The sequence below is a fragment of the Paramisgurnus dabryanus genome, chromosome 21 (genome assembly GCF_030506205.2).
Source record: "Paramisgurnus dabryanus chromosome 21, PD_genome_1.1, whole genome shotgun sequence".
In the NCBI taxonomy this organism is placed as follows: Eukaryota; Metazoa; Chordata; class Actinopteri; order Cypriniformes; family Cobitidae; genus Paramisgurnus; species Paramisgurnus dabryanus.
This window is the reverse complement of record NC_133357.1, coordinates 10919180-10943390: the sequence shown is the minus strand read 5'-3', so window position 1 is coordinate 10943390 and position 24211 is coordinate 10919180. Positions and strand designations below refer to the sequence as shown.

Below are 24211 nucleotides of genomic sequence, written 5' to 3'. Positions count from 1 at the left end.
CGCTGTGTAATATCATTGCACCTCCTGCAGCCATGATAAATAAAGTGTGTTCAATACTTATTCCCTGTGTCATTTCACTTTATTTATTATGACTCAACTTGTATACTTAAATGTTCTGATTTCTTTGTATGGATTCAATATTTTGTGTCAAAAGCCCACTTAGAAATCCCCTTACTGATAAAAATGCTGATGTGTCAAATACTTATTTTCCCTGTTGTATACGCTGTATACTGTATAGGGCAAGTGTGGGAAACGGGTGCATATGTGAGTCAAAGGGAGATGGATGGAAATGGAAGAACAGCTGGATCACAAAGAAATTGGAGTGCTGGTATAATGTGGACCAGGTGGAGGTGGTGATGTTTACAGATCACGAGAGGAGGTCCTGTGAGATTTACTCTGATGTGGCCTTGTGTAACACTGACACAGCAGCTATGCTACATAGTGCAAACACATGCAAAGCACAATTCCCACAAAAAACCTAAAACAACTTGCAAAGTTTGATCAAGGAAGAAAATTCACGTCTTTATCTATGTTCTACACAGATTTGACTGTATGTGGGGCATGGAGAAGTAGGACAATAGGCTGACTGAAGGAACATATAGAACAGATGGTATTTCATATGAGGCTCTTGCAGCACGTATGACCTGAATGCGGATGAATCAAGAGGGCATCTATATATACAGTAAATACATGTGTGTGCATCAAAGCAAGAGCTTTTGGATTCAGGAAAGTATTTTAGCAATGAACAAAAATGACATCTTTACATAAACCTAATACCAACATTCTAGTATTCATATCAGCACTGTATAATTCTAGCTGGTATCTATCCACACTGGCCGTTCCTCTGCTGTAGCCGCAAGCCACGAGTCCTAAGACTTTTGAATCAATACCCAAGCACTGATCCGAGCGACAGCATAAACTTTCAACTTACCACCTCGGCACCTCATAACAGACATTAATCCCACGACTCTAAAATCAATACGCCATCATCTCTCTTTTGTGTATTCAGCACCCTAAACAATCCAGCAATAACAAACACAAGCAAACACGGCCTGTATTAATGTCCCCATCCATTAAATCCGTCTAATGAAGCTTTGACTCATAAATGACTCTGTCTAGGAGTGTAAGCAAAGTTAAATATACATTACTTGGGGCTGGAAAGTGTGCGGTCAGGGGTGCATCAAATCCACCACGCGTTTGGTGCGGCCACACAAACAACCGGCTATGAATAAATAAATGGAGAGAGGCACCCACCCAGACACAAAAGACCACTCTGCCTCGGGCTAATTTACACCAACCCAGCGGCCACAGGCAAATACAGAGAAGAGGAAGAGATGATGGACTTCAACTTTTCCTCATCAGTTAGGGCAGAAAATGGAAATATCCTGTTCATGGCAGCTTTTCCTGGTAATATTGATCTTTAAAGTGTGACATGAGCATGGGGTGGGGTTAAAATAAAGTAGTTTAAATAGCAAACAAGTTTGTTTTCAGCACCATGGACAGCTGCTAACACAATACTGCTTCATGCCAAATTTAGCGAGTTTGAAATCCAGCGAGTGTGTAAACAGATTGTGAATAGAAAAAAACTGAGTGTCCATCTCTTTTTCTATGTATGCAAGCTTGTTTAATTTAATGAGCATGTATGTGAGGTGAGACAGTGAGATGTATACTTCATGCAGGCATCAAAATACCCCATCCACCTTATTCTGATCCTAAGTGAAGAAACCATCAATCATTTGGGGAAGGCTCCAGAGGAAGAGAGAAAAAAAGAGAGAGAGAGAGAGAATGAGAAAGAAAGAGAGAGAGAGAGAGAGAGAGGGGGGGGTGTTGGTGCATGTTTGCTGCCAGTTCCCTGATTAATCTGGACAATATTCTGTTTTATGAGTCATTTCATTCCCCCAACATAGCTGGGCTCTCTTCCTCCTCCTCCTCCTTCTCCTCTTCTCACCCACAATAAAGAGGTCTCTGCGAAGGCTATTGACCGCTTTCTAAAGATCTGCCAGGCTGCAAGACAAATGAAGTGTGGCCTCACATCCAGCCATATTAATATAATAATGATATCCGGCTCTTTGTCCCCGGCCGCCACACCTCGGCCCTGTAATGCAAGATTTGATGAAGGAGAGCTGAGGAATTACATTCGATTAGCACTAAACAAGAGAACGGGACATAGAACGATTAAATCAATCAAGTGAGGGACTAGTATAGACACAGAGGTGTGTATGTGTGTGTGGGGGGCACACGGCAAGATAATATACCCTTAACAATCTGAATCTCTAAACAGCCATTTGCACTCCCAGCCATTCTATGAGTGAGAACTTTTTAGAAACACCAGTGAGGTGCAAAGGATGCTGGGTAACCACGATAATACATCTCCTCAGCAGACCTCCGCCAGTATGCAGAGTAAAAAGAGAAGCGGCGTGCAATACCGCCGAGACGTGCCTGGAAGAATGAGCCGCTATCTGAGGGAAAAGCGTTTTAAACGAGAGCAAGAGGAAAGAAGTGCAGAGATTCCTCCTAGGCTTTTTTTCTCATTACCTCCTCTCCTTTTCCCATCTTATTACTGAGACTTTCTCAGTAAAGAAGATCTAGGCTGGATAAAAAGGCCGTCACACTCGCAGTCTACGTTCTCTCTCAACCTCATCTTTTCTGCTCTCCACATGCTCCTCTCTCACTTTTATCTCTGTTTGTGGTCACATTTTCTGAAATGTAACTTTAAGACCTGGCCGTGCTGGATTATTTTTTGGATGGGGTTATGTACGCTCTCAGCGGCTGTGTAACCTTTCTGAATCTGCTCTCTGGGACAACGAATCGGAGGTTGTTGCCCTATGTGTTTGGTAATGGGTATCCTGGAACAACCTGATTAAGACTATCAATAATATTTTAGTGAAATCACAAAAACCTGCATTTAGAAATCCTTCTTTTTAATAAGCGCCGTCTTCAGAATTCACTCATTTTAAACTCTGTGTATGTTTTGATAATTGTTCTGAATCTGATCTCTAACAAAATTCCTTCACAATAATGCAATTATTTCAGCTTTTTTTTTTATATTATTTATTTTTTATTTTTAAAGAATTATTTAATTCTTTAAATACTTATTTATAATAATTTATATTTATAATATAATAATTATTGATTTAAAGCGGTGGTTCAATGGTATTTCATGCATTCTGACTTATTAACACAGTTATAGAGTTGTTTCCTCATGCTAAACGTAGGCAAAGTGTCAAAAAAGCATTTGGGTGTGTTACAGAGTATTTCTGTGCCGAATGCACTTTACTAGGATTCGTACAAGTTTCAGAAAGTTTTTTTCGATTACGGGTCCAGCTGGGTTTCTATTTGTATCACTTCTTTTTATGGTCACTTTCCCCGGAAAACCCCACCCATCCGTCAATCAGCGGGAGACGCTAGAACTTACAAACATCACATCACATGACACAGCTTTGTTTAATCTCAAAACTCAACAATGGCATGAATGAAGAAATGTGTTTTTGGATGTAAGGAGAAGAAAGTCAGCCTTATGGAAACAATGGATATAGTTTATTATCCGGGGTAACAGTGGAGTTTTGCATGTGTGTTTGATGCGCTGGATTTCATTGAAAAGTCTCAACCGGGTCATGAGTTGCATGCGGTAAGTAAGACTTCTGTCTTATGATGGAAATAGACAAGTGCTATTATATAAATGACACGAACATGTAGTGAAACATAAGTTTAACAGTGTTGTATAGTGTTGCACGACTCGTACTCGCTCCTCACGCGGTAGTAACTCCTCCTTCTTCATTTTTTCGTACGTTATCAGAAAGATTCGGTAAAGCTAATCTTTCTGTTATAAGTCTGATTAAAGGGGTCATATTATAGGGCTAAAAAGCACATTACTTTGTGTATTTGGTGTAATATAATGTGTTCGTGTGGTTTATGGTTAAAAAAATCTTTATTTTCCACATACCATATTTTTTTTAGCACCTCTAAGTACTGCCCATCTGAAACAGGTCGTTTGGTACGAAGCTCATCGTTGTGAGAAAGCGCGGTGTCAACGGGTGTGAACTGATTGGCCAGCTATCCAGTGCGTTGTGATTGGCCGAATACCTCAGTAACGTAATCGGAAATATGACGCTCCTTGCTAAGTTTTGGAAGATGAGCTCCCAAAACAATAGTGAAAGCCACGAGATACCATTGTATTTACTACTACCTTATCAACACGAGCCTTAATCGGACCGGATGGCATTTGTGAACGTAGAAACAACAAACAATCACTAATCTGCACTTCTCAAATTTCGCGTTTGGATCATCATTAGGAAATGCATTAAAACACAGGCTCGTCTCTGCACCAAACTCGTCTTTGAATGGTCAGTGAGGAAATGTATTAAATATGAAAACATCCGCTACTTATAGGATGTCAGTGTAGTTGCAAAGTTACAATTGCTCCACTTTTAAGACAAAGCCTTTTTGTACATCCAGCGGTTGTACTCCGCGATGTTTAGAAAGTAATCCTCCTTAAAATGTGCAGCACACAATCGAACATTTGGGCTGTACTGTTCTGAAACAGTGTTGTAAATAAAACCTAACCACTGGTTTCTTAATGTTTACTCTGTTGGAATGCCAACCAAAGTAGTTTTGCAACAAAACACAGCGTCTGCTCGACATGGCGAAAAAAACAATACTACAGCGTGATTATAAGATACACCCTCTATCTTTGCGTATATATGAGGGCGGTGTTATGAAAATGTTCAAACCAGTATGACGTCAAACTGCATGGACGTGTTAAACGAGCCGTTTTAGGTGGGCGTGGATGAGGCTTCACATTTAAAAAGAATATCTCTTTGGATTTGAAACTTTAATTTTTTGCAACTTTACAGATCTTTTATGTGCACAGACATCATTTAACACTTTAAAAACAAAGGAAAACATGCAATCTGACAATTTGACCTCTTTAAACTAAAGACTCTTTGGAGATATAAAGGATGTAATACTACTCTGGTACTCCAGATTAACATCAGAAATGCAGAAACAGCGTGTGTTATGTGAGCTTTAAAGAATTATTTAGAAGTATATACAGTAAGCAGAGATAAAATATAAATAGGATGAAACATTTTTTTCCCGCTTTGTTATTTTTTGAAAGCAGAGGGTCTGTTCTTTCATTTTATTTATTTGTATGTTTATATATTTTTAGAGAACATTTTTCCTGAAATGCATTTTGTGAAACTTTTGTGAAAATTACAAAAAATGCTGGCGGGCAACTTTCAAAAAATGGTTTGCGGGGAATGAGTTAAGTCTGAAAACTAAGACTGTGTGCTCTTACTTCTCCAAGCAAGAGTTCTTGTATTTTTTGTGCAGCGGATAAAAATACCCTTATGTTTCCTAAATCACACTGAGATATGGACACTGAGAGGCTATATGTAGTTTTAAAAATATAATGGCGATATATGGAATGGGTTCTTTTGATTTGGGCCAGTAATCTATCACCCAGAAGACCCAAAGCACCATCCAGTATACCCTAGCACCCGCATAACGAACGCCCTGAGCACCCAAAACACCCTAGCATCACAGCTGTAAATTTGACTTGGTCAAGCACAACTCAGGTTTCTTTTGAAAGGTTTACACTTAGTTATTATTTTCATTGACAACACATACAACTCTACAAAAGCATACAAAATTCAAATTTAAAAATTCAGATAAGCTACAGGAATAATATCATTCAGCATTCAAGTATGTATATTACACAATTTAGCTTATTAAGGAAATCAGGTATGTTTGGATAAAAACACAGGTCATCAAACAGTGATCAAACTCATAAGTGTCTCCAAAAATCCTAAAAGCACGAATAACTATAGCTGATGGTCTTTAAAAGTCTTCATTTGCATGCAGTTCCCTGTCCCGCCCTGGATCTCTGCCTGAATTGGGCTTTAGTTTCGAGGTTAGCTTTGATCAGTCATTGAGCTCTGTCTCCTTTGGACTGATGGGCTGTGTTTTATCTCCCTGCCTGCCTTCATTACATATGAATCAGAGTTAAAGGAATGCTGCTCAACTTCAAACGAAAAGTGTGAAAATGATGGAGGAACTACATCAGGTAAACTAAAACAACAGGTAGCAAAGCTTTTTTCTAATAGGTGTCAAATACTCTGGGAGTCTTACCTGTAAGAGCCAGTAGCACCTGCGGTGGAAGGTGGGGATGATGGAGGAGTGGACGTAACAGCCATACAGACACTGGAAGAGACACAGAAACATATGGTTAGTTTAGAAAGCAGCGATACCTATCAGTGGTTCACTCCACCAGGTGACCACATCTCGAAGTCAAAGGGCATGGCTATTTTTGAAAATCAAAGGACATAGAAAGGGGTTGGAAGAGGTTATTCAGGTCATCCCTTCTAGATTTCTTTTCACCCAAGGGAAGATGACAAAAAAACGTAGTTTAACAACTTTGTAGTGCTTTAAAAAAAGCTATTTCAGTGATGAAGTGTTCATTAGAGAAGTGTTCATTTTAATAAACATCTCATTTACCATACCATTTTTCTAATAAATGAAATAAACCAAAAATATTTGGCCAGGTGTACGGTGAGGTCAGGACTGAAATGAGTCATTCAATTTTGGCCTCATAGGGAAAACATCTGTGATGCTGCGCCTTTGCCGGGTTCCGGCTTTCTACCAAACACATTGTTTATGAGCACTCAAGCCAAAGAGCTTGGCTCTTTCTTGAATAAATCAAATATCCATTTCTATGGTTACGGCTTCTCTACAATGCACACAGGGAATATTTATTTACCTGTGGAGAATTGGAAACCAAAGCAGTCTGGGTGCAAAAATAGACACACACACCTGCACGGATGCATGTACACACATGGCCACAGATACATGACCAATTCAATATAATGGATTTTTCTGTTCTAAGGACACTGAATATGATTACAGCTATGTGTCCAGCGTTGGTTGTTTGAGACCAAACCATAGTGTATGGATGAAAATTACAGTTCAGTTCAATTGATTGTATTTTTATAGGACTTTTTATGTTATAAAGCAGAGGTCTCCAATGTGGTGCCAGCGGTTGGCCGCCAAAGTACATTCTATTAGTCTCAATTGTAATATTTATTTATTACATCTTTTTTATATTAGCTTGGCTTGGTTTACTTGTGTTAACATTTTAAACAATACTAAAACATATCAACAAGAAAAATAAAATAAAATCAACAACTAAAACAAGGTTTTGTGTAGACTATATCAAAAAGTAGCCCTTCAGATTGTTTTATCCATTGTGGTAGCCCCTGCTTACAAAAAAAGTTGGAGACCCCTGTTGTTTCAAAACAGCTTTACACAAATCAGAGCCTTGGCAAGAAACACTGATGGCAGCACAAAAAAGGGACAAACCTGAAGAGAAACCAAGTCTTGGTACACTGCAAAAAATTATTTTCAAGAAAAAAATTCTTAGTATTTTTGTCTTGTTTTCAGTAAAAATATCAAAAAATTCTTAAATTAAGATCCTTTTTCTTGATGAGCAAAACCACCCAAGAAAATAAGTCTCGTTTTTAGACCAAAAATATAATTAATGTGCAAAATTAATTATAATTTTGTGCATAAAACAAGCAAAAAAATCTGCCAACGGGGTAAGCAAATTTTTCTTGAAATCTTTTTGAATTTGGTGTTTAATAAAAGATTTCAAGATTTTTTTGCTTACCCCATTGGCAAATTTTTTTGCTTGTTTTATGCACAAAATCACGTACATTTTATATTTTTGGTCTAAAAATTAGACTTATTTTCTTGGGTCATTTTGCTCATCAAGGCAAAACATTTTAATTTATGAATCTTAAAATATTTGTACTGAAAACAAGACAAAAATACAAAGAATTTTTTTTCTTGAAAATCATTGCAATTAAGAGAAAACATTTCCCTGCCAATGACGCTTTCCTGTCGCGTTTTTATGGTAATCCGTAATTTTGCTACTATCAAATAGATGGGGCTCTTACCCAATTTATAAAAAATTGATGCAAAAACTAATTTAATTCATTTTAAACTCCATGTATGTTTTAATAATCATTCTGAATCTGATCCCTAACAAAATTCCTTTACCAAAATGCAATTATTTTTAGCTTCTTGCTCAAAATTTGCTATTTTTTAAGAAACCTACCCATATTTAAGAGGTTTTAAACAGAAAACAAATAGGATGAAAGTTTTTTCCCGTTTTGTTTGTTTGTTTGAAAGCAGGTGATATATATATTTATATATATTTGTATGTTTATATATTTATAGAAGAACATTTTCCTTGAGGGCATTTTGTAAAACTTCTATGAAAATCACAAAAAAATGCGGGCGGGCAACTTTAAAAAAAAAAGGCTGACTACAAGTTGATACAAAAACAGGTGCTTTACAGCTGGCTATTTATAACAATTGAGTAATAAACCAAAGACTAAAAACTGTAGTGGTTTTAATTCTTTATGAAACTGATGCCTTTTCAGCTATTTCAGGTTTAATATACAACTTTTGCCAGGCACAACCCTATCTGGTTGCCAAGTTATTTTATCCAACGATTGTATTCAGTGAAATTTTTGGCTGGCACCGTTACGAAACATTCAGATTGGATGAATTATCCTCAAAGCCGTAGTAAAATAGCCAATACTGTATATGCACACCTGCTGCCATCCATTCCTCCATATGAAAGAGAATGAAGAAGGAAAAGCCTTTAATATCAGACTTTTTGCACAGACATCTCTCATTCTCTGATAGTATATGTATGTGAATGTGCAATATGTAGCAGGCTGAGTACTTTAAATGCCTGTTCCATATTATTGACAGGTGTGTGCGGTTCCTCGCTGTTCTTCCCACTGTGTGGACTGGAGAGTGAATAAATTAGCCCCGGGCAGCTTCTGTTTACTCAATTTGAGAAATACACAAAGTGTTCAGCAGACATAAACAAGACACCTGGGCTGTGTCAGACCATAGCACCTGTCAGCCTTGATACGGGAATCAATACAAAGCATCCAATGGCTACACACAAAACACACTCTACAGGTAAGCACACAAACAATCCCAGCATGGTCACCAGCACAAGGCACATCTTGCATGCTGGTCCCAGCATGGAATGAAGATTCCCAGTATAAGATCTGGGCGTGGAATGCTGATTTGCTGGGGGATATGTTGTCCAACAGCGATGTCATGGTAGTGAACAGCATGACAGTACAGTGTTGGTCTGCCATCCACACCAAAACTTAACCAGATGCACGTTGGTTTCAACTGGATGCTCCAGTTGTTATGTATATACAATCAAGTATAAACCAAAACTATTGATGATATAATACACACAACAAGGCAAATGAGAAAATCAAATCTCCTAATGCAGACAAGCTTATCAGTAATTCAGGACAAATATCATTCAGCACTGTGCCGATTCTCTCTCAAGGCTGTGTGGCAATGTGACAAACTGACAATGACAGAAGCCATTATTTGCTGTCTGTGGGCTGTGACAAATGACAGCACATCAAATGGCAAGCAATTAAAGGATAATTATATTCCCAACATTACATAGGACTTTTCTCCATTTCTCAATCTGACTTATTCTGTCTCATCCGTTAAAGCAACAGCAAGACTACAAATTGCAAACTGTTCTCGATGTCCATCTAAAACATAATGTCACCGTTTAAAAGAACGTTAGTTATTATTTTTTACCTAAACCCATAATGCACTTTGGTTTAGGTAAAAATTTACATGGAGTGGTTCAGGTGTGTTACCGCTTAAAAGTTGCATTGTCACACAGTTGAATTGTGATGGTGGCAATGAAGACATGCCAATTGTGCACATATTCACTGGAAGCGTAACGTGGGACCATCCATCAATGCAGACAGGCAATGGAGGCCAACCTGCCGAAGATGAGAGACTCCTTCATTAGGCCATAATGATGTGTGAAGGCACTCTTAATCAGACCATGGCATCTTAAGTATGTTGCCAATTTGCTTTTTTATGATGTGGCGATATGTGCAAAGTGATTTATATATGAGGATGCTTAAAATGGACCTTGGTCAGGATTGCCACTATGTAATTTAACATGAATGCAATGAGGCTGTGTGGTGACGATGCACTGTATAGTATGAGGTTAATATTAAATGTATGTAAACATTTGCATGACAAACTACCTCTATCACATAGCCGTTTTCTAATAGCTTTAAGCTGTTGAACTTTATATGCATTGGGTTGCAACTCATGCACACAGCAGTGGTGCGTTTGATCAGTTTTTATTCTCAAAGTAACGCTTTGTAAATGAAATGTTGCTATTAGTGGTTTAAAATGAGGATATCTGCCCAAGATGAACTCAAACATAGAATAATAATAATGAGATTTTCAATCCAACATTATTTAACTTTAAAACAGAACAATATGACAACAACAGCACATACAGTATAGTGAACAGTAACTTAAAGGGACACTCTACTTTTTTTTTATAAATATTCTCATTTTCCAGCTCCCCTAGAGTTAAACATTTGATTTTTACCATTTTGGGATCCTTTCAGCCGATCTCTGGGTCTGGCGGTACCACTTTTAGCATAGCTTAGCATAATCCATTGAATCTGATTAGACCATTAGCATCGCGCAAAAAAATAACCACAGAGTTTCGATATTTTTCCTATTTAAAGCTTGACTCTTCTTTAGTTAAATCGTGTACTAAGACCGACTGAAAATTAGAAGTTGGGATTTTCTAGGCAGATATGGCTCGGAACTATACTCTCATTCTGGCGTAATAATCAAGGACTTTGCTGCCGTAACATGGCTGCAGCATGCACAATGATATTACGCAGCGCCTGTAAATAGTCCCCTGCTATTAAAAGTAACCAAGGGGACTATTTTCGGGCAGTGCGTAATATCACTTGGCGAGATTATGCTAAGCTATGCTAAAAGTGGTATTGCCAGATCTGGAGATCAGCTGAATGGATTCCAAAACAGTAAAAATCAAATGTTTAACTCTAGGGGAGCTGGAAATAGCCCCCTACACCCTTAAATAGTGCACTATTTGAAGAAACATCCATTTTTAGGGGTGTACGAAATCATAGTGGACATAATTGAGTGCACTCATTTAACCCCACAGTGCACTGCAATAATGAGTGTACATCCACTGAGGCTTACGGCAAATGAATTCTTACGTCTCGACGGAAGATGGTGTCCACACTACAGTGCTTCTGGTGAGCTCAAGTGTCCACATTCACTCACTCGTTTTCTTTCACTTGTTTGAGTGAACTATATTTGTGGAGTAATGTAGGGAGTAATGAATGCGAGTATAGGGGGCTATTTCAGACACAGCCAATGGGAATGTAGTTTGCATGATTTATTCATACGGTGATGCATGCTGGGAAATAATCCACCACTGTATATTTTTTTAGGTCTTTGCCAACTGAACAAAGCCACAGTACACAATAAAACACAAAAATAAACCCATTAAACACACTGTATTTATTTCCTAGTCATATCAAATTAAAAATATGATCTATCCTGACTTTTTGGTCAAGGGAAACCACACACAAGAGAGTACTTGCCTATCTTTACCCCAACTGATTTTTTTGCTAACCTTGATAGAGTTTTGTCTTAGCACTTGCTACACAAGGAATAATTTATCAGACAGTGAATCCAGTTGGGAATACTCAATCATACAATTTGAGGACGCTTTGGAGACAACTTGACGAATTGCCTCGTCGAGTGATATAGTGAGCCGAGACCTTGTAGATAATCAAGACAAATCTATTACCAATCACTTGAACATGTACATTTGTCAAACCATACTCTTTTCCCAGCAATACCATACAGATCTGGCTAACCATGTGCGTATATAACATGCATGCTATATAGTCCACACTTGTGTCCTGGTTATTAAGCTGTCAGTTCTGCCCGGTTCAACTGCAGTGTCACTGTTTCATTAAGAAGATCAGAAGCATCAATTAGGCATCAATAGGTGGACCAGCCTAAGGGCAGTGTTTCAGCCTAAGGCAGTGGCTCTTAATGCTGATCTTGGGATGTTTTTTTTATTTAACACACCTGATTCAAAGCATCCACTCATTAGTAGAGACCTCTAAGAACTGATTGTGTCAAATAAAAGAGACATAGAGAGTGTGCAGTGCTGTGGGTCCTCAGGATTAAGAATCACAGGCCTAAGGCAAAGACATAGCATGGCTTATGCCAACTTCGCTCACTCAACCTGTCAATATCTACTGTGCTAAACCCATACCGGTATAAAAAGCATGCTAGTACTCTTTGCACTAGATAGGGACTGCAAGATCCAAAATCCATAATCAAAATCCCTCCCACATCGGTCTTCTGTATCTGTACTGTATAAGGCCTTGTCACTTATTAAGCCCCTGTGGACCTCTCAAAGTCCACACTTTGGTGATGTAATGCCACACAGTGTGTTGGGTAGTCCATTGTGGACTCCAGACTTCGTACAAGTGTGCATCAAGGGTGCTTTACAGCTGCACTCATAAGCATCCTTCTGAAGCATCCAGTGAAATAACAAATGGGACGCCCTGTAGTTTTTTAGACCCTGCAGGTTTGAAGTGCGCGTCAATGTGACATTTGGGAGAGGGACTGTTATGATTTATAATTTAAGTAAATCCTGATTAGCATTCTTATACACTGTGTACTGTATGTGCTATAGAGACAGCCTGCATCAGATAATAAGAAATCTTGTCTTCTCCAGTGAGACACTACTGTAGACTTAGTCACCACCAATTCAACACCCGTAACAGTATACGATTAACAATTACAGTATACGAGTGTGAACAGCATAGGCGCCGATCCAGTGAACAGACAACCTCTATTAATTTTGATAAAAAAAGTTTGTTACTTTTGCTATAGACAATAATTACGATTCGTTACATCTATGACTTAAATTGATTTTTAAAAAGTACTTTTAAGGGCCGTTCGTATCAATTTGCGCTCAAGTTTATTATATAATAGGTGCGCGGCAAGCGCACTCAAATATAAACGCGTCTGAAACAAACCTCGTGTTTGACAGGGGAGTGCTTTGACAAGCAGAAGAAAGCGGCGTTTTCCATGTGTTTTAGATGTTAACCCTAATGCAAGAATTCTTCCAACAAGTGGTCGGAACTCAGAACAAAATCAACCTGGGCATAAAGCAGTGGCGACATCTCCAATCCGCAAATAACGCGAGTGAGGCTAGATATTATTGTGAGTGCTGGCAGCCTAGGGACAGCAACCTTCAACCCGGTGGCATGACAACACCGGCCCTCATAGCCAAAAAAACAGACCGGCCTACCAGAAATGTTCCTGATCCTCCCTATGACCAATCTGTCTAAAACCACGTGGAAAACGCAACTACACTGCTTTCCTCCTTTTTTCCAACGCATTTGGGCGCTCCTTCACATGGCGTCTGCCATTGCTAAGTGACCTAAGCGATGCCGAGCACCCACGTGCGGGAAAAGAAATTTGCGCATATGGTGAACGTGCATAAAAATAAATACATTTAAGTATTTACACTGTGGCTCTTAGTTGACACTTTAATCCAGCAGTGTGGAAACAATAAAGCGATTCCTATAAAATCAAATTAAACCACGCAGAACTGCCTGAACAAAAAAATAAGCCTTATGATAATGTAGTTTCTAAAAATACGTCTGACGATTGTAAATAAACAAAACGGTTTATATGCAGTCCTCGAAGAAAGAAATTAATTACTCGTACTGGACAGGTAAACACAGTCATACATCAAAATCAAAAAGCATTGAGAAAATATCCTACCATAAAGCCATATCACTAAACACAGTATAAGGATGGAGAGAGGGTAGGAGAAAGATAAGGAGAAGGAAAAGTGGGCGTGCTACTCACACCCATGCCCGTGACAGTACAACAAATTGTGTGTGTGTGTGTGTAAGCCCGTGCACGTCTCTACAGTTGAAGACACGGTGTCTGTTGATGTTAATGCCAGGCTTCTGGGCTCAGGGCCAAAGGCATTAAGTGGAATCGAATTCCACAAAACTAGCTTTAATCAGCAGGTTTTTAAGGTTAGAATTACCCTCCCTCCTCCAACCCGCCTGCCAAGGTTAAAGCCCTGCTGAAGAAGACTGAGGTAATGGGTTGATGGTGTGGCAAAGGCCTGGAGCTCCTCTGCTCCTCCACACACTAAAACCTCAGCACCGTCTCAAACGTGACAAACATACATACTGAACGTCTACTTTAGGGCTGCCACGGACAACGGCAACTACTGAAGCCTACTGTTTGTGTGTATTAAGGGGTGGCATGGCTCATAAAGTCAACACCAAACCCATTTCATACACTCTTAGAAATAAAGGTACAATAATAAAAGTTGTCACTGGGGCGGTACCTTTTCAAACAGGATAATTTTGTACCTAAAAGTATAGTAGAGGTATGGTACCTGAAAGAGACATATCACAGTCCTTCCAGAAAAAAGTGTTTTAAAAAGAAAATTGTGATTGTTGCGGGCAAAAATACTTGATCTTGCGGCACGTTTTCTTAAAAAAAGCAATGGAATATGCGGGATATTTATGCAATTTTATGCGATGAAAATTCGTGAACTTGCAAAAAATTTCGGGAATTTGCAAAAAACTGCGGGAACCTGCAAAAACTGTTTGCAACTTTTCAATGATGTTCACGTCACATAATCACATTACTTCATAATGTTCCCATGCCAACAGGGGACATGGTTGCACTTGTGTGAAGTAAATGCAAAATTCTTCAACTTTCTGCTAGGATATATGTGATTTTTGCTACAAAAAATGCAGGGATAATCACGCAAGCCCCAGAAATTTTGCACACGGAAATTAGCAATTTAGTCTGCGAAAGTGCGGCGTATTTGAAAAACTGCGGCCCGTGCATTAATATGCAGACATTGGCTGATTATGCGCTGAATCATGCGATCGCATAATCGCGTTTTTCTGGATAGCAGGACCATAGGACCTTTTTAAAGGTACCATACCAGTGACAACTTTGTAACTTTTTTCTTAGAGTATATTTACACTGTTATGAACAAATAATGTTGGGTTTGACTTTATCAGTTGAATTAAGGTATAAAAGTGGTTCCTATGTAGGACACTTAGCGACTTTAACTTCAAAAAGGTCATATTTTAGGGCTTTAAAGTTTTATTACTTTCTGAAAAATGATTTCGATGACAAACATTTTGTTCTTATAAATAATGTGAATTGTTTGCAACAAGGCCAGAAATCTGAATTAAGTGTGATAGGGCATAACAACCTTTGTTAATGTCAGAAAATTTTAGTCCCACTTCGGGACATAATCCATGATTATACATAAAGATACATAAAGAAAATAAAGCACACGCCTCTCCCAACCAGGATTTTATACAGTATTCAACAGTTATGCCTCAAATTCCCCCAACTTAAAGGGATAGTTTGCCAAAAATGATATTAAACCCATGATTTACTCACCCCCAAGCTGTCCGAGATGCATATTTTTCAGATGAACACATTTTCAGTTATTTTAGAAAATGTTGGAGATCTTTCAGTTTATCAAATGTAATGTTACGGGGTCCACGACCTTCAAGTCCAAAAAATGTGCATCCATCCTTTACAAAATAAATCCAAACGGCTCCGCGATGATAAACAAAGGCCTTCTGAGGATAATCGCACAGTGTTGTTGTAGTAATATCCAAAAGTAAAACTTTATAAATCAAAATAACTAGCTTTGGTAGCGCCGCCATCTTAGCCGCGTCCGCATTCAAGATGAGAGTGTACGCAGTTTATGAAGGGGTTCTGTGCTGCTGCTCTGTCCCACCGCCCTCCCAATTTGTCATACGTCACTAAGAAAAGTGCGTACAGTACGCCAATACTCTCTCCTGAATACAGAGGAGTCTAAGATGGTGGCGTTACCGGAAGCTAGTTATTTTCATTTATGAAGTTTTAAATTTGGATATTTCTACAACAAAACGGCACGGATTACCCTCAAAAGACCTTTGTTTATCATCGTGGAGCCGTTTGGATTTATTTTGTGAAGGCTGAATGCACATTTTTTGGACTTGAAGGACGTTGACCCCGTTTACATTTGATTAACTGAAAGGTCTAAAACATTTTCTAAAGTAACTGTAAAATGTGTTCGTCTGAAAAACAATGGAAATATGCATCTCGGACAGCTTGGGGGTGAGTATATGGGTTTAATATCATTTTTGGTTGAACTATCCCTTTAAGACAACTGGGCAAACATTATTTTATGTTATTCATAATTAAGTTTATAACATATGTAATCTGAATACCACAATATGTTAAGCATGAACAATAACAGCTGTCTACACTGTGCTAGAGGGGAACGTGAGCTATCAGACCTACTTGCATGGAAGAAAAGTAGAAAGAAACCATGTGATATCCTTAAACATTATCGGTTTTAAATCCTTATATATTACATCATTAGTAGAAAGACAGTTATAGCAGACGTGATGGCCATGAAATAAACTGTTAAACTGCACTTTACACATCCAGACCTCAATCAGGCCTAAGGCTGAGCAGACTCAGAGCACACAGCACCATCATTACTACCAGACTCTCCGTGTCAGAATGTAAGGGTACTGTAATAGACCATTAAGTCCATGTATGTGACAAAATGACTTCAGGCCTGAGGCTCGGCCAAGGCTTGGGAACAATTCTGTGGAAAAAAACATGACATTAACATGCCAGAGACCTGACTGAGAAAGAGCCAAACACCAACGCAGAAAACTTTTTTCCCACCTCTTTTCCTCTGTGTCTTCCTCTATCAGGGTGAAACAAAAATAAATGGCATATTCCTCTCTGTCAGAGAGCGCTGTTGATGTATGAGCTTCTAACACAAAGAATGTGGACCTCTGGGACTGTGTTATTTGCGTCTATGAAGGATAGCGCATAACTCTAAACCCAGAGACCGAAATGAGAAGAGACTCTCGCATGCTGGAGTTGAGTTTAAACTAGAAATTACATGCCTGAAGGGAGAGATTGTTGGTGTTTAATATAACAATTACGGCAACTTTCATGAAAGCTTTGAAGGGAGTTTATCTCCTAAATATAAAAAGAAAGGACTTCAGCACTGCGTTCCTTGTAAGAAATATCACGAGTATTTGAGAGATAATTCCCCTTTAACACCTTTGGAATAAAAACTTTGAAGTATAGGGGAATTGTCTCTCCTTATTTTCCATTCACACCCTCACTCTGTCTTACCAGAGATCCTATTCTCTCCTCTACCTCTTCCTGATCCCTGCCCACGGCAGGGCCAAACCCTTCCAGCGACTTGAATAATGAATCTGTGTCTCCATCAGGCGTACAATGCCATTATTCATGGAATTCTCTGTTTCATTACGGAAGCTAATGGAAGAGGCAAAAGGACACCAATTTCCTTCTGTGAGGGGCAACGGTCAGGGGTTACCAGAAAACAGGCTATAAGATTCTGGATTAAGCAAAAATCTGAGATCTGAGAGAGATAGTAATCTGTAAACATTGCAGAAATGCATTACACTTTTGAATGAGAATCAAAGGATGCATGAATAGCATTGCAAAATGCGAGACGCATTGTTTTATTCCCATTTGTGCAAAATATTTATGCACAAGCTCTGCTCCCTGGGGAAACTATTCTCATATTCGAATGGCTTCAAATGAGAGAAAAGCTGAGCAGACACAAACAATTCTGGAATGTGCTTTATCATTTAACTTAACATTACAGGAAACGTAAATGAATCTAATCTAAACCTTTTTTGGGACAAACACTGTGATCAAAAGGGATAGTTCACACAAAAATTAAAATTCTGTCATCATTTACTCACCCTTATGTTGCTCTAAACCTGTATGAGTTTATTTATTTTGTTGAACACAAAAGAAGATATCTTGGTAAATGATGGTTAAAGGGATAGTTACCAAATAATGAAAATTCTGGCATCATTTACTCACCCAAAAGTTGTTCCAAACCTGTATGAAAGAAAGATATTTTGTGTAGCCAAGCACATCTGGGGCACCACTGACTTCAATAGTAGAAAAAAATAATACTATGGAAGTGAATGATGCCCCAGATCTGTTTAGTTATTTAGCAAAACAAAGAAATGTATACAGGTTTGAAACAACTTGAGGCCAGAATTTTCATTTTTTGGTGAACTATATCTTTAAAGCAACACTAAAGATTTTTTTTTTTTACCTTAAAATAACGTTTCCAAAAAAGTTTCAGTCGTTCATCCACTCGAAACAGGGTGAATGGCACTTTCACATTCGCTTTCCAGCCCTCTATCGGCCAAAACCGCACTAAAGAAGTTTCCAACCGTCTGGTCGCGGTCCTGTAGTTCAAGTGAAAACTAAAAAAACTTGCTTTACGGCAGACCTACAATCCAATCAGAGCCAGCTATGCTGCAGTAAGCTAAATTTTTTACGACATTTTTCCTACTTTGGTAGTCAATGGGTACCATCAACTGTGTGCTTACCATCATTTATCAAAATATCTTCATTTGTGTTCATGAGGATGCATTTTGGGGTGAGCCATCCCTTAAAAGGGATTGTTCGGCCAAAAATGATATTTAACACGCAATTTACTCACTCACCCCCAAGCTGTCCGAGATGCATATGTCCATTATTTTTCCGACGAACACATTTTCAGTTATTATAGAAAATGTTTTAGATCTTTCAGTTAATCAAATGTAAAGTTACGTGGTCCACGTCCTTCAAGTCCAAAAAATGTGCATCCATCCTTCAAATAAAAAATAAATCCAATCAGCTCCATGATGATAAACAAAAGCCTTAGAAATAGGTGCCATGGAAAAGACTGAAAGCTCTATAATATTTAGTTTGATGTCTGTGTATGCACAAATTTCTGTGAGCTGTGCACACTGTGCCCCCTTAAAAAAATAGGTGCATGACGCCCCTGAGGACGTGGATCCTGTAACTTTACATCTGATTAACTCAAAGATCTAAGACATTTTCTAAAATAACTGAAAATGTGTTCGTCTGAAAAATGATGGACATATGCATCTCGGACAGCTTGGGGGTGGGTAAATCATGGGTTTAATATCATTTTTGGCCGAACTGTCCCTTTAAGGTAACATATTTTCTGAACATCTTTGTGATGTAGCTTGCATATCTCATTTGTATTAGCTGCGTAAAGACACAATTGACATCAAGAGTGCGTATCTTCATTGCTAATTGTCTGTTTTATAAGTTAGAATACAGATGTTATTAACGTGAATGTTATTACATTTTTTGAGGGATCTTTTCCTTTGACCGTTGAATATACAAAATCAACTAAATTAAGAAACATTAAGAAACTAAAGTTTTCATTTTTTTTTTAATGCTTTTTCATTGCAAGACACAAAAAAGATGTACAAAAGCAGCACTATCGTCGATTATATGAACTGCTTGACCGTGGAAGCCAATTGTGTTAGCAGTGATTAGCACACATTTATAGATCTCCCTGCTTGATGTATACACTCTCTTCATTTCTACCAGCAGACAAAAGCCTCCTACAAAATCGTTCAATACATAGAAAAAGAGAAAAGAGAAAAGGACGAGTCACAGAGACATCAGAGGACGAGCGCAGAGACTACTTGATTACCACGGAAACAACCAGAAAATCAGACGCTGGGATGAAGGAGGAGAAGAGGAGGGAAGAAGGAGAACAGAGGGTCGTACAGAGAAAGAGAGAGAGAGACTGAATGCTAACCAGCACCCAAACACACAGCGCAGGCTTTATCCTTCACAGCCAGAGGAACACCAATCGCAAACACATTTTCTCAAGCCCAGGCCCTGAGAGAGATAAAAAAGCAATTTGTATTCTATTCCTCCTCAGCGTCTCTTGCCCTGTTCCTCTGCCTGCATATTTGTAAACACGGCTTCGTCAGAGCGCCTTAATCTTACCCACACAAGAGCAGGACGCAGGGCGGAGGGTGGGTGAGGTGTGGAATAGGGTAGTTTGGGGAGAGGTCAAGGGAGGTCAATAAGGGCTAGAGATGGCTGATAAACTGAATATTTGCTTCTTATGTATAAGAAAACAAACATTTTGACATTATGCTTTCTTTATTTAAGGCAACAACAACATATCCAACATATTTAGGTACAGATATGTACCTCTTTTGAGTGTACGACAGATCAAAACACTCCAAATCTCCTCCGTGGGAACTAGAAATGCGCTCCCTTATACACCTGTTTAGTGGCAAACCCTAGCCCCACCCTTCTTCTGACATCACATTTGTCCTCTGTGTACACACATGAACGCCAACTGATTGGCTGCTCTGTGCTTCAGTGGGCCGGAGAAGGGCTGCTATAGTTTGGAGCAGGACGGAAAGCTTTCCCTCTCTGTCCTGCAGATCCAGATGGCTAGAAACAGTGCGAGACAGCTTGATAGTCTCGCAGATTGACAGACAGAGTGATTAGACCAGCATCACCTAGCAGGATAGATACAGGCCTGACTAACTGACTAACAAAATGGACAAATTGACCCCCAAATCAGCCAAATTAACACTGAAGTGGTTCGAGAACAAAATAAGTTTAATGGCCAATAATGTCAATCCAAATACAAATTTTCCCACAGTTTGGAAACTGTGGTGCACAACTCAAGAGAAAGAAAGAGAAAGGAAGACAAACTGTAGGAGAGACAAAAACTAAAGGAGCAAGTGTAAGACGGAAGTAAGTGAGAATGAGAAATGACACTTTATTCCAGAAGCTCATGTCTGGCTGACTTATGGGATGTTTTGTAAGCTGGCTTGGTGGTGTATCTTTTCTGTTCTCTTCTCAGAGAGATGGGTGGATGGAAACTGTCTCTATGTGCCCTGGGCAGCAAGCTTCTTTGCCCCTCTAAATATACACCATGCCTCTTCATCTTTTCATCACCTTCAGGGTTCCCACACCTTAGTTAACTTCAAATTCAAGGACCTTTCAAGGACTTTCCAGATCCAATACCCTCAAATCAAGGACTAAATGTGGGGATACATTTCAAGTGAGAGTTTTAAGATACATTGTTACAGTTTCCTTTTGAGGGAACTGCTGCGTCACTGCGGTGACACTTTGGGGACGCCTCCAGGGGTAAGTGCGTCTGAACGTGTATATCAAATTCAACCAATGGTGAGGCTTAACGACAAAGACAGGGTGACACGGGAGCCAGGAAGTATATCGCTATCTGAAATATTGCCAAAGACGACTTTACAGGGAGGCAGAAAGTATGGCAAGGAAGACGCAGCGTCTTGTCCCTTCTCAAGGAACAACAATTACATACATAACCCGAGACGTTTTCATGTGTCAAACACAACTATGCAAAAAAGCATTTTGGTATGAATCAACATTCGCCCCTGACAAATCTCGCGAGAATCACGACTTGCTTTACGGCAACGACGTCACACACGTTAGGCTTGTTCAACTTCATGTGGCGCTGCAAAAACCGACGGCCGGATGGCGTCAAAGTACCGCGAGAATGATCCGAGACAGCACTTTGACGTCATCCGGCTGTCGGTTCTTGCAGCGCCGCATGAAGTCGATCAAGCCTATAACAACAACTCCACGAGCGAATTTGAGACGTGATGGTAAACGATTTAAAAGTTAAGAAAGCACGTTCGGAAGAGAGTAGGAAAAGGAAAAGAGAATCTGACCGCGTTAGGAACCGGACAAGAGTCCCACTCGGTCAAGCTTTTACTCGTTGGCGTGAGGTAAAAGACAGCACTGGATGGGATGCTGATCTGGCGATCTTGTTGATGGACTAGTAAGTAAATCTCTTATTTGTAAACTTGTTTGCGGTCTATGTTGTATGTTGTTGCGCTTGATTGTAGCATGTCATGCGATTATCATGACAACAGTTGTCAATATCTCACACAATTATCAGGACATAAATAAGCCTAGAGGTTGTAAATAGTGTAAAGATGCACAATTTGCAAACTATTATGATAAATAGCAATAATCATTTATAGTGACATTATAAAGACCAATGTTATGAAATAATGCAACGTACACAATTAACTTTGTCATGGCGTTTTGTAATGTTTACATTACAATAAAAGAACACAAATGAAATTATACAGTAGACATAGACTATAGACTGTTTACTTGTGATTTAGCTGCAATCATGTAAAAACGTTATAAGCCAGCAAACGCAGCAGGCTGCTTCATTATTATAGGCCTACTCTACACTTGGAATAAACTTCTTATTATCCTATTACCATCATCAATAGTTTAGTAGACTATGCAGTAGCCTAATATTTGTATGAAATTGTGAAACATAACCTGGTCATTATCTTCGGAGGTGTACAGAATGGGAAATTATGACAGTTGCAAGTATTCCCCAGCGACTCTAGGGGTCGCTGTTTGACAAAAACGCCAAAAATGCATAGAGCGCCTTTAAAGAACATTTTCTTTTAAACGCTGGCGGGGAAAGAGTTAAGAGCATGTTTAAAAACAAGAGTAGGAATGAATAGCAACATGTCTTGGATGCAATTGCATATTTTGCAATATATACTGAATACACTGAAACCAAAGCAGACCACAACATCCATTCAGATGTTAACATGCTTGTTAAGAAAATATATAAAAATTGCATTAACCGTCACATTTGGGGTTTTCAAAAATTTAACTGTCCATTTCAGATACATTTTGGTGTGCAGTTGGCCTAACCTTGACTGAAGATGTTTTGTATCCCATCAACCGTCTGAGTGACACCTGCAAACCACTGACATTCAGACTGAGATAAAACCACTATGCCATAACAGTCCCCATCTCTACAAAACTTTCTCCAAGAGCGAGAAGACAGTAGGTAAGTTGGTGGATTGAAAGAGGGCGTCCGAGAGACAGGAAGCGAGAGGTGTAGATACGATAGCAAATGAGTTATGTGACATACAATATCTCTAGCTCTCCATCCTCTGAATAGTTTACCTTTCCCAATTACAGATACGGGCCGGTCCGTCTTATCCTGCCGATGCTTCTGTCCTTAAGCGCCTATCCCACACTACAGATGATGTAATGTGACACAGTGCAGCTGGTAGTTATCATGACTTTCATTGGTGGAAAATTGCCATGCTTTATTTCAGCTTACCGCTAGGCCCCTTTGCCGTCTCAAGGTTAGGAACGCTGACTCTGAGAATGAATGTGGACGTTAATGCCTTTCCACGTGCGTCTTTTTTGTTTCATCTCTCCTGGAGTGGATCAGGTCTGCTTCTTGATTTATATGCCACATGCATCATTAATCCTGCGACCATGCATGGCTTTACTGAATAATTGATCCTGGTGCTTCTGTAAGTAAATCTTTCAAACACCCACCAAACGCTGCCCCCCACCAAAAGCTTATGGTCGTCTGCTTAGAGACATGTCAAATAAAGAAAAACAAATAGAAAACATCATGTAAAGAAAGTTTTTGGTCTAAATAAAAGGAGAGGGTTTGTTTATGTGTGCATTAGGGTGTTAATGACTTTTCCTTACCACAAGAGGGAGCTACACTGCTCTGGTCTTGGCAAGCTTTGTGTGTGTGTGTGTGTGTGTGTACCCTTGAGGTGAGGGTGATACTTTTTGGAAAAACATTAGGAAACACTGAATCGAGTCTTGCCTCCTTAAAGATGTCGTAAGCATTTTTTGGAATATCAGGCATGAAACGTCCCAACTATCTGACAGATATCATGTCGATCGAGGGGGAGAGTTTGGAGAGAGGGCATGTGCTTGACGACAGCAAAAAGGTGGATGTTAGAGAGAAATGGCTCAAATCGCTTACAATGCATTTTGCCTCTAGGATGTAAAACTACAGATAATGCCACTTTCAACCAGTTGTTATGTGAAAAAAGGCAATTTCAACTTTACATAAACATTTTAACTTTTACTACTATAATATAAATAATGAAATAGCACTTCATGTTACTTGCAAAAAAATTATTTTATGGTTAGTGGTTACTTTAAAGTGCAAAACTAAGCTTTTTCGGGCTATGGCATCAAATTGCACACACACACACACAAATAAAATAAATGTTTCATGCCTTAATAATGCATGAAACAATAAAAGCAAATGAAAATAAACCTGGACATAAAACACAAAAACATTTCGAAACTGAGTATTATCATCACCACAACATTACCAGCTACACTAGAAAAACTGTTTCTATATCCATCCTCCCTAAACCGGTCTGATACTGCCAGTCACTAAACTCCAGAGGCTGTAAATAACATCCCATGTGCTGCATGGAGCAATACACACAAATCAGCCCACAGCAATCCTGTGCCAATTTACTGTTGCGGTGTCCGAGGGACCTGAAGTCACACCCAATGCGTATCTGTATGCATGGCCATCCTATCCCATTTA

At 39.1% G+C, this 24211-nt stretch overlaps 1 protein-coding gene across 12 annotated transcripts in view; it reads right to left on the bottom strand.

Annotated features, from left to right (window-relative positions):
• The window catches only part of camta1a (calmodulin binding transcription activator 1a), a 469448-nt gene that overhangs the window by 79555 nt on the left and 365682 nt on the right, over positions 1 to 24211 (bottom strand). For all 12 annotated transcript variants that reach the window (XM_065285521.1, XM_065285522.1, XM_065285523.1 and 9 more), the window contains one exon: positions 6130 to 6201. In XM_065285521.1, the coding sequence (XP_065141593.1) occupies positions 6130 to 6201 (72 nt within the window). The remainder of the gene's footprint in view (positions 1 to 6129; positions 6202 to 24211) is intronic.